The 15430-nt window shown below is 47.8% G+C and overlaps 1 protein-coding gene across 1 annotated transcript in view; it reads left to right on the top strand.

Annotated features, from left to right (window-relative positions):
• The first annotated feature begins 6630 nt into the window (after window positions 1-6630).
• Window positions 6631-15430, top strand: part of LOC111951311 (UPF0606 protein KIAA1549) — a 15884-nt gene continuing 7084 nt past the window's right edge. Inside the window, exons 1-8 of the mRNA XM_070434699.1 lie at window positions 6631-6721; window positions 7421-7474; window positions 7745-7830; window positions 8055-8223; window positions 9203-9333; window positions 9458-9644; window positions 9910-9969; window positions 11719-11856. Coding sequence (XP_070290800.1) covers window positions 6631-6721; window positions 7421-7474; window positions 7745-7830; window positions 8055-8223; window positions 9203-9333; window positions 9458-9644; window positions 9910-9969; window positions 11719-11856 — 916 coding nt within the window. The remainder of the gene's footprint in view (window positions 6722-7420; window positions 7475-7744; window positions 7831-8054; window positions 8224-9202; window positions 9334-9457; window positions 9645-9909; window positions 9970-11718; window positions 11857-15430) is intronic.

Here is a 15430-nt window from a genome sequence, read left to right as displayed (position 1 = left end):
TACGAACCAACTAACAAGCCTCCCATGTTTTGACTCAGGTCCCAATCCCTGGAGTCGCAGCAGGGGGCGAGCCAGGCCACGTGTGTAGCTGATGGCCTGAACTGGGGCAGAGTGTTGGGAGGGGTCTGCCAGGTGGGTAAGCCTGGAGGGACTCGTGGGACCGTCCTACACCAAAAGCTTAAAGCACCAAGCGCACCAGCACGGGAAGCCCAACTGTAAGCGGCAACTGGACTGAGTGGGTGCCTGAAATACAACTCCATGGGGAGGGTACCCTGACCATTCCCAGAATGGTGGTGAAAGAGGTCAGCCGCGGAGACGTGGACGCCTGGACACAGGGGACAAAGAGCGGTGCTGTGGGGTCCCGGGCAGCGAGGAGGCGCCCTGTGCAAAGTACCTACTAAGAGGACAGCCCGATGCCCAGAGGGTTGGGTGGAAGTGACTGAGTGTTGTAGTTGCTGATACTAGTGTAGGACATAGGTATAGCTCGTCGCGTCAGTAAGTAGGAACCAAAGTCGTTGGCGTGGTGTCTTTGGGCGGTGGGGGGATGGACAAATTTCTCTACTCTTCTCTTAAATCGCCATTTCTCTATCCCGCTTCCCCATTCACTCTCCCTTTCCCTGTCTCTTCTCCGTTCTCGCTCCCTTTCCTCCCTCTCTCCCGTTCTCGCGCGTCCCTATTCCCTTCTCCCCGTTCTCGCTTCCCTTTCCCTCTCCTCGGTCTCTCTCTCTGGCCAGCACCAATTGTGTTAGTACTCCAGAGCATGTTCAGATCTGGCTAAAGTCAACTCAAATAGCAGCCTCCCAACGTGCGCACCAGAGAAAAATGTCCACGCTCAGGTACATAAGATCCTCTCATCCCGAGTGAGGATCCCTCAGCTGGGCCAGGGGTGGGTGATAGCCGAGACCCTCGCCGAGAGACCGAACGGACACAGCTGCTAAGGTCGACGTCGTTCTCAGGTCGGGCAGGAGGCTTCTGAGGACCAAGCGTGAGGGTAGCGGAATGTTTGGCAGGGAAGGAGGGATAAGGAGGAGGTGTCATAGGAAGCCCTCGTCAGTGCGTCGAATAGGTGTGTATACTGGGTCCTAAACCGGATTGTAAGCCCAGGGCCAAGGTCTCCCATCCCCCTCTAGGAAGCCCATGAAAGGAAAGCGCCAGTTCGGTCCAGTTCCTCTCCGGAACCCCATTGCCTCCACCTCTAGCGGGAGGAGGCGGACAAGAGCGTTGGGTCGTCCAGGTGGGGCTCGGGCGAGGAGTGAGGTGGGTACACATGTGAGGAGGCAAGGCGAAGTACAGGTGGCTGGGGACAGACAACGCGTCTGGGGGTCTCAGGAGAGGAGATGCTCGATGACCCTGTAGCTTGCATTCTAACCACTCCCACTACGCAGCAACCAAGTCAGTCGATCACCCAAAATGGGCCGGAACTAGTGCTTTGCGTGGCATGTCTGACTTAAGGACTGTGAATCGACACTAGTGGTGGAAGGCGACCAGCTGGCCATGCTGCACAGTAGAATTCGTGACGTGATGAACCCGATAGAGTGTGCGAGCACTCGTGTTGCTGTCGTTACCGTTGACTCCAACAGCGCCTGTCCTGGCAAGAGATTAAAACTACGAGTCACCGATACCACGCCCCTGTGACTAGTCTACGGTCAGAAATCCCACGACTCAGTCAGGGAGCCTCTCTGTTCGTATAGCGCGAGCAGCCTTAACCGTCGACAAGTACGCCTCCCTGAACAGGACACTCAGCCGCTCTTGTCGCGAGGTCAGTGTACATTGCAATTGACGCGTAGAATATAATCGTAATCTCAGAAGATGTGATGAACACAGAACAGCGCTGACCAGAATCCCTGCTGGTGGCTGAAAAGACCTCTAATTTAAGCTGAGCTCCATCCTAGAGAATACTCAATGAGCACGAGCGAATAAGGCCGTGACTCACGCTAGCTCTCACACACCCACACAGAGGAACACGTAAGAGACCGACCCTAGCCGTCCCTTAGCCCGTGGACCCTATAAGACTAAACGTCTTGCATGTCGAGATACGTTTCAACTAAGGAACACTTTACGCTTCTATCTCATGGCAAAGCAATTAAACAGCTAATTCGAGTGTCTCACCCTCTCTTGCTTAAAAACATAGTAACAAAAGTCCCTGCACTTTAGTAAAACATAATTACGACAGCCAATGATGAAGTAGTAGCAACCAGTAATTCTAGAATATACGTGAGATTTCTTGACCACCTTACATATTATAGACCCGACATTATTTGCTAAAACCGGATGATTTACGATTCTGTTTAAGCCTCAATCTAGGTCAACAGCAAATCCAAAGATGCTACATGTGCCACAGAATGCACTTATTAAGCCATGTTAAAATACAAATATCCTCTAGCGAACCAGCGATCAGAACGTGCACAGGTGAAACTAAACACAACGATTCAAAAGGCGGCCCCCATGGAGGGACGGTCAGGAGCCGCTGGGCACGTGCCGCGCACAATGATTACACAGTACAAGTTGTTTTAGATAGACTAAGCTGAGCTTAAAATTGTAGCAGAACATGGCTAATCCTGACTGTGACTTGACAACGAGGAAAACTGCTGATTGCAAAACCAAATCTTTCACAAAATCGCACCTTGTGCTATTCTACTATTCTAACTCTCCAGCGAGTAAAGTCCTGAGACACAACTGACTGTCGCCCTGTATTTGAATGCAGGTCGGCCCGGCAGCCACCACAATCCTCACCTCCAACCACAGGACCAGCTGAAGAGCTCTTACACGCCACCAGCATTAGGCACTTGAGAAACAAACACCCATGTGCCACCTGGTTCATGTATCATGATTTAAGAGCCAGACAACGAGTGAATCTGTAATCAACCAAAGCCCATATACAGATGCTGAGAGAAAACACCCTCTGACGCATGGATATACCTGTGACCCTCAAGAACGAGAAAATACATAAGGAAGCAATACGGTCCGGTTTCACTCTATCCCCTCCTCCTCATCCATCCCCTCCCTCCCACAACCCAGACAGCACGAAGGCAACACGAAGCAGCGGACCTCAACTATATAGAAGCACTATCATCTATACGGCGGAGCACGCTGCCTTCAGACGTCATCCTCGCATCCATCTAGCCATTGACTAGACACTGCAACTCTAGGATGTGCATTGCGGAGTACCATGCACAGGTCCAGCACAAGTGGCTGCGAGACTAGGATGTTGTGTAGTACGTCATGCAGCCGAGAGCAAAGACTCGATTCTACGTAGGGAGAGCTCGTTGCAAGGACACACGGTCAACACACTAAGCATCAGAGACCAGCCAGATGCACAATCTCTACAAACAATCAGGGATGTCAGGATTCAAATCCACAACGCACGCTAGTACCTAACATACCAGACCAGCCCCACGATGTCCCAACCTAGACGTCGCAACAAACAGCCCTATACCTGTACTATACTTAGGCACAAGCCAAGCAGAGTAGGTCCTAACTAGAGGGAATGTGAGTAAATGTGACCAAATACAACAATTAACTAAGGACAATGAGAGAGCAGAAAAAGTAAACAACCCTTAACAGTAACGAAACAATACCATATACATGAGAGTGGCTGAGCTAGGGTGTAGAGAGTAATCGAAGAGGAGAAAGAAACGAACGAGGACATTGCAGAATGAAAGAATATACGCGTGAAGACAAGCGAAAACCAGGACCACAGATGTTGTGTCTTCAAAACTGAGGAGATGAGTCTAGTGCAACACCCTACTGCAGTACGATCCCTATCATCCACAGCCATGGAGCCATATTCAACTAGGATGACAATAGTAGTGCGCACAAAGACAGCAGTGCACTCATAAGCAATCTAACCCCGCCAGTTCAAGAGTTACAACTCCAGACGCGGAATGGTGCAGGTCCGTCGCACAACCGCTATCAACAACCATCACATCCAGAGCCACTCGGACCCATGCAGATTCTCATTTTAATCCGGAAATGATCATAATATTGCGCACATATTATCAAGCCAGATCAGACGCTGCAGAGCTCGTAGGTGCTTGAGTGTATTGGGCAGGACCCTACAACAGCCAGTCATAGACGTTCTTCAACTGTGAGTGCATGTGTTGACTGTCCTCAGTATAACGCTGTACCATACGAGTGCCAGAGGAGACTTACTCAACATAGGGGACTGAGTGGACTGTGTGTGTAGCATCCACTGTCCATCTGTCCCTGGACCAAACCATAACCGAGTCGACAGAGGATGAGAGGATTAACGCAATGGACAGAATGTGGAACATGTCACAGCCAAAGGATGGCGAAAAGAAACACAACTATAGGGATGTGGAGGACAGGATACCCGACATGCATCCAGGCCGAGATTCCTGCGTGACAATATGATGCGGATAATGAGTACCCACATACAGCATGGCTCAGCTATTTTCCGACTACGGACACCGAACAGGCCAGCTACCAAAAGACATAACCTACCATAACCCAGGCAAATGTCCAATAGACCAAATGAGGTCAAGATCACAATAACTGGAAATAGACACATATAACGATACAAGCCACGAGTACATAGGAAGATATCTTCAACTAGGGATGGTGAATACTGAGCCCCTAGTCTCCCCATACATACCGATGCCACGTTCGCGAATGAAAGATGACCATCTACTAGCGCGACGTGAAGTGTGAAACAAGTACCCATAATCAATATTACAAGCCCCCATTTTGACTCCCCAAGATGTGCCTATAACCTAAGCGCATGCCACTGCCTAGTGGAGGTTAAGACAATAAGTAAAACAATGCTCTAACCGTACCTTACACAACGCAGCACATCCAGTGAGCTTGAACAATTGCGGTTCCAACTAGTATATAGTGACACGACCACCAGCCCCTAAACATAGCCACGGCCTAAGCACAGAGTGCAACTAAGGTGCAGTCGGCAAATTATAGTCGCAAGGCCCTGCACGATACCTCTCGACCGAGAGCACAATCAGGTCAACAGACATGCCGAAGCAGCTCCATACTCAAACAAAGTCAGACCTCATCGACAGTTCAGCACGGCGAACTAAGTTGTGTGCACAATGCACTATCTAGTGTGCATAGTACCCACTACCATTACCATCCCCCAAAAGTTCAAGACGTCAACAACTCAAGCGACTGTGGCATGCTTTCGGACGACCAGGAGCGCTAATATGCACAATTATCTACAATAGATACCATAATCTAACTGAGAAAGTAATACGCAGGACTAATAATCAATAAACAGCAACTTCCAAGTTCGAGACTATGGGATTGTGACTATAGAAACAACCTTAGACATCAGCCAGCAGAATTTGTCTACTAGTGTGTAATGCCTACTTTTCAACTAGAAGGGACTCCCTTAACAATAAGCAACAGACGCACAGCCCACCTAACGACAGTCTACTAGGGATGGAGTACCCTACTTACCAGCCAGCCCAGATGTCAACTAGGGACATGAGTACCCTACGTACCAGCCAAGCCAGCTCACTAGGAGTGAGTACCCTAACCATACCAGCCCGCCCAAGATCAAACCTAGGTGAACCGTTAGCTGACAAACATTATAGACTAGACGTGCATCTAGGCAGCCGACACCCATGTTTCCATTATCCGTAGGAGTCGAGTAGCTAACATAACAGCAGCCAAGAGGTCAACTAAGACGTGGTAGCTGTTATACATAGTATCCTACATTACAGCCACGCCCCAACGATCTGCGAACAAACATCATGCCCATGCTAGCGAGCGAGCAATCCGATGCGACCCACCGTGCGTGGCGTTCCATTTAACTCCTACATATATCAGGCCCCTACGATCTGAAATAACTGATCATACGCTGGAGCGATATTATATGAGTTACCGCTACAATACCAAAACGCAAGAGCCAATTGTCCCAGACTAGAGGAAATGTGACGTCGCATAGGTCATCTTAAACAATACCAGCCAATCCTCACGAACATGGTCCAACTAAGCGTATTGATCTCGATCATTCCTTTACAATACAAGTCCATAGGCTACCTGCCTCTCAACTAGGATACGCGGACTAACAATCTCTTACAACAACAGCAGCGCCTACCACGTAGAGGATGTTGGAAAGTCGACCCCTACCACTACAAGTCACTATTGAGCAGACTCAGGATGTGATCGCCAAATACACCAATAATTCATACGAAGCTCACAGCTAAGACCGTCCAAACTAAGGCTCGCAAACGAGACGAAGTATAAAAAGGGCCCTACTATCAACAAGGCCGCGCCAGAACGATCAGTTAATAGAGCTCATAGGAGTTTGGACACGCCCAGGCGCTTTAAAAATACCTACATACCATGCCAGAGAATGCTCGACAAATCGCGTAGGCTGATAATATGCTAAACTAAGAAAGTACCTCAACCCTGATTGTGATCAGCAACCCCAGAAACTGAAGTATAAAAAGAACAACATCTAACAATACGCTAGTATCAGAAATTCCCTCAAAACAACACATGTAGCCTACAGCATTCGGCGCATTTTCTTTCTATCGCAAACCTTAAACCCCTATTTTATTCAGCACAACCGCGCAAGATATGTCTGCGAGACCCAGCTGACCTCCATGTGTCCAGGAGATGATCCCTACATACAGCCAGAGGTGCACTAGGATGGGTATCGAGGAGCGCAGCCTCACGACATTCTCCACCAGGGCCCATGCAACGCCATCATGCGGCTTCTATCACCCGTCACAGCTGAGACGTGAGTACCTACCATAGGCCAGTCAGACGTCCAACTAGACGTGGAGTACGCCTACATACAGCCAGAGTCACACTAACTATTACCACTTAAAGAAGATGTCAATTTAATTCTACAATACTTTTTCAGCTACCACAGTCCTTTACAAACATAACACTGTCCTTTATGGAGTGGCTCATAATATTAGATAACACTTAAGTGTTACGTTAAAGGCTAGACGATCCCCCGAACATCTATTCTTAACCAGTCGTACGGTGATGAGTTTGGCAGGCTGTTGGGTGATACAGCAGGCTGTGGTCGAGGGTCCGTAATGAGACCAGGCTGATCGGGGAGGGCCCTCGTAACCTCTCTCTACCGGACTCACCTTCTCCACAGACTCCCCCGCCTAAAGCACAGACACAACAAAGGCGTCGGGTGTGTTTAAAGATTCAACGTAGTCACAGGATCGAGATCGAATTGGGCAGAAATCCATACTATCTCACATCTACAATCGTTCACTGTCACTTTGAAAGCGCCCACAACTCGATGTGCATCCAAGATAGACAGCTTACACATGCCTACTAGGACTCTTAAAGTTCCCCCGCAAACCTAGTGTCAGCCTTGACCTTCCGGGCCAGTGAACCATATGATAAACTTATCCTCTCTCAGATCTAGATACTCGTGGCCTTGGGGGCTATGCTGTTGATTTGGGTTAGCTTCCAGGACGCCAGTACCTGTGTAACGTCACCAAGCCTGACATGTACCTGGTCAGAGTGGGTAAGACAACACCAGTAGAACTCATAGTAGACTAGAGATGGAGGTACATACTGTATGAGAGGCAATTGTATTCCAATATTGTAGATGGGGATGCATTGCACTGTGCTCTACTGTTCTGGCCTGTCAATGTGTTGTGCTGGAAACTCATGGTCACCTGTTTAAAAGGGAGCACATCCCTTGGTTAATGTATAGCTTAGGAGTGTGTTTTCAGGGAATGCGTTGGCAATAGTTGAATGCAGGTTGCTTGAGGTTAAACCTGTCTCTTCCTAGTCCTGCCGAAGTCTGGCTCCACTGTGGGCTTTGGCCAGGTCAGGGACATCTTGAAGAGGGAGTTCAACCGCTCAGTGGAGTTGCAGGTAGGCCTACTATCAATACTCACTGGGGAAGCTTTGGGGAAAGAGCATGATTGTAATGCATTGCAGGAATGTGCAAATTTGCCCTTCACAAATGTCTTGAAAGCCAATCATGCCTGGCTTCCTTCTCCTCTGCTCTCTTCTCCCTCCCAACCTCCTCTCCACTCTCTCCCTCTGCTCTCTTCTCTCTCCCAACCCTCCCCTCTCTCTCTCTCTCCTTCCGCCAGTTCCTGAGAACTCCGTCTAGCTTTGCGTTCCGTGTTGTGGCGGGACCTCTGATCTTCACTGCCATGTCTGTCGTCAACGCTCTGCGCCAATCAACACAAAGCTCCTCCTTGTTCCCAACTGTCTCACCCCTCTACGGCATACCTGATCGCAAGTACCAGATACGCTCTGGTAGGAACCTCTCTCTCTCTCTCTCTCTCTCTCTCGCTCTCTCTCTCTCTCGCTCTCTCTGGCATATATGAATTAATCCTGCTATAGGACTCATTGCGACCAGCAGGTCAAACGAACGGCTAAAACGAACAAGTCTCTCAGAAAAAGGAATCTCATATGATTCACATATGGTTCGTTTTTTCTGAGTGACTCGTTCATTTTAATCGTTCGTTTGACCTGCTGGTCGCAATGAGTCCTATAGCAGGATTGATACACGCYCCTCCGGCTCAGAAGCTCCAGAGAGATGGTGGTCAGACCACGTGTCTGTCATATATTGGCACATGGAAGTAGCTCATGATGCAGGCAGCGTAGAGAAGAGAAATAGATGTTCAGAACTGATCATCGATCTCCTGAATGAACTGAATGTTGTGATGACACAGCTTTGTAGAACCAAAACATACACCGCCTCTGCGCAACAAATTTGAATTGTTTAGGGGGCCGCAGCTTGAACGTATTGGTGCTCATCACGGCCTCATGGCAGTCAATGTGCAACTGTATTCCGCAGGAGTCGTTATGCCTCCGTGCAACTCAGTACAAAATTAGACCATAGTTTTAAATGAAACTTTTCCAGGAGTCTGTTCACAAATGCAGGCTCCCAATAACCCCGACCCTATGGTGGCTACTAGAGGCTTAGTAGAATCATGACTTGAGTTTTTCGTTCATGCGTTGGGCTGGTGCGGCCTCTGATGCTCTATGGGCATTACTGTAACATCAAATGAATGAATGAGTCCGTCGAGATTTGTTTCTTTGGTGACTGAACGGTCAAGAGTTCTGAGTCCAATACTCATCCGTCGTGTGTGTGTGTGTGTGTGTGTGTGTGTGTGTGTGTGTGTGTGTGTGTGTGTGTGTGTGTGTGTGTGTGTGTGGCGCGTTTTAGTGCTGCATTGGACAATGTGTGTGTACTGTCCGTGTGATAATCTATAATGTGTGTGTTTTCTAGTGCTGCAGTTTGTGCCCGGTCACGTGGATGTGCGTGTGTGTAACTTCAGTGAGCGAGTGGAGAGAGGACTGCTGATGGCCTACACGGAGACACGCAGACGCGCACACGAATTTGGCAACGTTACTGTACAGGTGAGAGTCGTAGCCGTGAAAGTGTGTGTACTAGCCATTTACTTGGGCAGGTTCAGCGGAGCTGAGGAAAGAGATTCAGATCAATCAAAAAGTTTGTAAATCTGTAACGTGTGTTTACCTCCAGCTGCTGAACATCACCATGGGTCAGGCCAAGCCACAGGGTGACCAGAAGGTTCCGGTGGACATCACGTTTGCGTTGCGTGATGGGCGGGGCTACCTGTTGGGGTCAGAGGTCAGCGGTCACCTGAGACGCCTAAGCACGGTGGAGTTCAGCTTCTACCTGGGCTTCCCCGCGCTGCAGATCGCTGAACGTAAGTCTCACACACACACCACACACATCTCATCTACCCCTCACTGACACTACACGTACACCCCATCTATACACCAGTTACTATCCCACACATGCATGTGCACACACACACTTATACACTCTCACACGAGGGTGCCGTTTATAGCATCCTGACCATATGCATGTACTGTACTCCCACACATACCCTTTCTAAATGAGTTACTTGCCCCACGGACGTCAGTGAGTAACCTGATTGTATCTTATCCATCCTGTGTTTGTCTCCCCAGCCTTCCACTACCCCGAGCTGAACGTTTCTCACCATCTRCGCTCCTCCTGGGTCCGCACAGGTACGAATATTGAGAGAATTACCGTGCTAGAGCTGCATGCATGTGTTTTGTGTTGCAGTCATGATGGCCGTTTTTGAGAAGTGCATTAGTGTTGTGTGTGTATTGCAGTGTTACTGGGTGTCCAGGAGCAGACGGTGACTGAGATACAGTATTGTATCATTAACAATCAGCTACACCTTTATTTAAGCAATATGCTATGTCATAGGAAATGAGTGAGCCCAACCTGCATGGGCTTACATTACGAATCACTGGATACTACTTCCGAAATCCCACATTACAAGTGGGGCAAAAAAGTTATTATAGTCAGCACCAATTGTGCAAGTTCCTCCCACTTAAAAATATGAGAGAGGCCTGTTAATTTTATCACTCATACACTTCAACATGACAGACAAAATTAGGAAAACAAAATCCAGAAAATTCACATTGTTAGATTATTTAATGAATTTATTTGCCAAATTATGTGGGAAAATAAGTATTGTGGTCACCTACAAACAAGCAAGATTTCTGGCTTCTCACAGACCTGTACACTTCTTCTATTAAAAGGCTCTCCTTCTGTCCTCCACTCGTTTACCTGTATTAATTGGCACCTGGTTGAACTTGTTATCAGTATAAAGACACCTGTCCACAACCTCAAACATCACATTCCAAACTCCACTATGGCCAAGACCAAAAGGTAGCTGTCAAAGGACAGCCAGAAACAAAATGTAGACCTGCGACCAGGCTCGGGGAGACTGACACCGGGCAACAAGGAGTTGGCTTCGTAAGAAGCATTTTTCAAGGTCCTGGGAGTGCCTAGCCAGTTCCTGATCTCAACCCCATAAGAAAATCTTTGGTGAGTATGGAAAGTCACGTGTTGTGCCAGCAACAGCCCCCAAAACATCACTGCTCTTTAGAGGAAGATCTGAACATGGAGGATGGGCCAAATACCAGCAACAGTGTGTGTTAACTCTGTTGAAGACTTACAGAAAACATGTGACCTCTTCATCTGCCAACAAAGGGTATATAACGAGAGTCATTGACATAAACTTTTGTTTATGACCAAATACTTATTTTCCCACCAAATTTTTTGCAAAATAATTCATTAAAAATCTTACATTTGTGATTTCTCATTTTGTCGGTCATAGTTGAAGTGTACTATGATGAAAATTTACAGCCTCTCTCATCTTAAGTGGGAGAACTTTGCACAAATTGGTCATGACCTGACTAAATACCTTGTTTTTTTGCCCCCCACTGTACACAAAGTACACATGCGGCCACCCGCTGGTGGCACGAAACACACACCACGTCCACGGTCGCATGCATATAGCTCTACGCTGGGCAAGGGGTCTCTGGACGCGAGTCTGCCCCAGTACGATGGCAGCCCGTTGCGAGCTCCAGGGCGGTTGCAGCAGGTGGCAGCCACTGGGTTTTCTGTACACGCACTGTTCGCATGAGTGGCATACAGCATACGGGAGACTCTCTCCACCCTCTGTCGTGCCTCTCCACGAAAAATGCACACGAGCTGCCAGAGTACGCGGCCCTAATACTGCTCAAGCCTTCGACACACGACAACCATAAAATTTGCCTGAATCAAATACTACCTCAGTTTCACGAGTGATAGATAATCTCGTACGTGTGTCGGGCAGTGGAGTTACAGTCCCTTGTTATGTGGGTAAGGTTTGGTACCAATCAGCACTCCATTTTATGCGTGGGATTAGCCGAGCGATGATGAAAGTGTGTGGTAACCTCGTAAAGCGTTGTGTGACCAAGCGAGGAGGCCCAGTAGAGGAAAGTACCTGATCCAGGCCAGGACCAGTCTGATACGCTTGACTACCTCCCACCAGCAACCCTCCTATACCCAACTACGCACTGGATTCCGAGATACCGGACGCTCCCTAGACGAAGCCTGTAAGATTCCACAGCCAGTCGAATCGTTGTTCTCTGACCACTACACATAGGACTAGACACCTCTCAGCCAATGACCATCCACGACTCATAGACCCACAACTTGTCAGCCACAACACACCAACAATCACATCTCAGACCACACATCACAGAAACTTACCTCTGCACACAAGTCCCCATCATTATCACAACGATCACTCCATCACAACCACAACTCACCACACACACTATGACCCAAAACACACAATTGCTGTTCAATGAGCGAAGACAACAGCGACTACGACATCACACTACACTTCAATACAACAACAAATAACATTAAGCTTCTATAGCAGACTCCTCTCTCGAGAATTAGAAGAAGGTGTGTTTACATGACACATCCTGTTCTGCATCAAACACCAAGGCACGAGTGAGCGCGTCTAGTCAGCTTTCTCTCAACAATATCCAAATCGTTCCCAAAATTAAAAAGTACATTTCTGTTTACCTTCTCAAATATCCTCTTTGCGTCTATCCTACGTTATCGGATGCCCAGAGAGTATTCGAGCTTCAGTTACTTGATAGTGTGTAGAAAGTCACATACTGCGTTCTGGCTCCTAGACCGTTTGAATTATAACTGTAGTAAAACAGGAACTCATTTTGTCAAGTCTAGAACTTTCCAAGTGTCGGGATAACGCGAAGTGAGGAAATGAAGATATCATGCAATCAAAGTTCGTACGCTGCGTCTGATCTCCACGATGCCGCGTCGGTGCTAAGTTATACTCATATAGATATTTGCCTATGTATGGTCTATGGAAGTTACCTAAGTACCATGCAACTGTCATGGACTCACAGTGGATGCTATTTACCAACTAGGTCACCTCTGGCTCGTAGAGAGTATGGTATCAAGATGATGTGTGTGTGCAGACGTTTGCGGTGTGTGAGTGGTGGGTAACTGGTTATGAGATATTAGCTTTGCGATCTGAGGTGTGTGTCAGTCGCAGAAGAAGCAGATGAGAACCCGTCATATGTGTGATGACGTGTTGTGATAGAGAGCTTTTTTGCCATGATTCGGTTATCTCGTGCTAATCCAGGCGCAAGTATACATGGAGCACGGGGCGCTGGGAATAACCTCGCAGTGTGCTGTAAGAAAAGGCTCTGATAACTCGTCTCGACCAGTCGCGTTAGTGAGCAGGTATCTCACTGCGCTGACTCTTCGCTGATATACTCTTTCTGGAACCACTACTAACAGTTGGGTGAGTCCTAAACACGAGACCCTCATCAACGAGCGAATCAGCATATAATTCGTTTGATGATCCACACGGCCAAGTCTTCTTGGTCACTCACTAGTTCAGGCTTGGCTCAGATTATTGACGTGGTGTATGTTTTCTCAGGCATTGATTTCTTTAGCTTTCGACGTCATCGTTATCAGATTTTTTGCAGAACTTCTTCTCTGGCGGCCACTTGATATGGCTAAGCTTTCTGTTGGTCTTCGTTATACCATCTTGTACACTAGCGCACTTAGGTAAATGGTAGATGAGCATTCCATAACACTCTTACACCAAACACCGGTGTCATTACTCGTAGCGTGACGTAACACTGGGAGCCCCTACTCTCCTTTCTGAGTTAGACAGCTCTATCAAAAATAGTGAGATTTGTAGAGCCGCATGTCTGCGTGTACTTGATGTAGTTTCTCGGTTAGGCCAATCAGCAGTCCCTACTCCTATTCGTGCGCGTGTCAAATCTTGGTAAAGTTTCACGACACACATGTCTTACTCAGCGCTCCATGAACGACCTTTGGGTTGGGCTCAGTCCCTCTGCGCATTTCTATACAGGTAAATACATCCCTACTACATTTTATTCCAGTCTTCATCTCTCACCCGCGTTGGATCTGTAGTGTTGCAACGAACAGAGGTGATCTCAACGTGCTCAGCACTAAAGCGCCTACAAACAGCCCACAAACACACACACACAGCACACACCGAGCACCACACACACCCCCACAACACCAACACCAACACACAACACAACACATCCACAACACACAGCACCACACACACACACACACAACACACCACACACGAGCACACACACACACCACACACACACACTAGTGATGGGAAGTTTGGGCTCAGAACTTTGACTCGTTCAGTCAAAAAGAACAATCTTGGATAATTCAGTTCATTTGGTTTACGTAGATGCCAGCGCATGCAGGACGCGAAAATACCCCTACCAGCACCAACCCGTATAACACTGCGAATACTCAATCATTGATTTCTGACAAGCCTCTGTTCACCCAGATAGGGGGAGGGGAGGGGTGGCATATATTGGAGCTCGATTTTGTGACAGACTTGGCTAAAAGTTTATTTAAAAACTCATAACATCATTATCTAATTTGATTAGGATGTGCAGCGGGTTAACTTCTTGAGTACTGCATAGCGTGAAATACATTGCTTTGTACTGCACCTACTAGAGAATCGGTATATGAGTCAAACACATGTTTCAAGCTGCGGCCCGCGCTAAGACGAATTCTCTCCCTAATTGTTGCGCAGAGTGCTGTCGTGTATGTTATTGTTCTCAACAAAGCTAGTGCATACACAACATATCAGTTCTAATATCTCAGGGAGATCGGATGATCAGTTTTTTTGCTGATTATCATCTTTTCGTCTTCTCTACGCTTGCCTTGCCATTCTATGGGCAGCTACTTCCATGATGCACTAGATTATCATGACTACTGACACGTTCGTGGTGTCTGCAAACCACCTATTTACTGCCATCTCGCGAGCTTCTGAAGCCGGCAAGCAAAGGGGCGGTATATCATATCTGTGGCCTCTAGGACTACAGTTGCGACCAGCAGGTGCAATGACTCCAACGATTAAATCACATAAATGACGGCACGAATACAAACTCAGAAGAAAACGAAATGCCAACACAAATATGTATCGCGAAATACATATGAAGATTGCATATTATTTAACTCCTGAGAGGGTCTTGTGTTACATATTTAGAGCTCCACTCTCTGTGTTGACCTAGTCTTATGTTGGTCGCAAATGAGTCTCTAACACTAATATATAGGATCATAATATATTTAATAATAATGCCAGAGATAGAGGCGGAGATAAGAGAGTGACTAGAAGAGAGCCGGCTATAACGAAAGCTTTCAGAACCAATCCAGTGGATTCGACTGATCTGACGGACGTGAGAGTTGAGGTTTCTGGAACAAAGGGAAAAAGTCGGTCACGTCATTCCACCCCCTAGAGGTCTTTGCTCTACCGACCGTGCGATTACATATGCTGATACCACCCCATTCACCCTCTCACTGCCTATGAAATCTAGTGGAAGGCGGGTATACTATGCGACTGCAGGTATGCATTGCCGTAGAGTAGGTGAGATCACCAAGTTGGGTAAGACAATTTCGAGAGGACTTTGGTTGGATTGCGCGACCAGAGCGTTGACAACAGGATCATTGGCAAGATAGAAGATCAGATTGGTCCCGCCAACAACACGGAACGCAAAGGTAGACGGAGGTTCTCAGGAACTGGCGGAAGGAGAGAGAGAGAGAGGGAGGGTTGGGAGAGAGAGAGAGCAAGGGAGAGAGTGG

Source organism: Salvelinus sp. IW2-2015, linkage group LG24 (genome assembly GCF_002910315.2).
Source record: "Salvelinus sp. IW2-2015 linkage group LG24, ASM291031v2, whole genome shotgun sequence".
In the NCBI taxonomy this organism is placed as follows: domain Eukaryota; kingdom Metazoa; phylum Chordata; class Actinopteri; order Salmoniformes; family Salmonidae; genus Salvelinus; species Salvelinus sp. IW2-2015.
The sequence above is the reverse complement of the archived record's forward strand: the minus strand, read 5'-3'. Positions and strand labels throughout refer to the sequence as shown.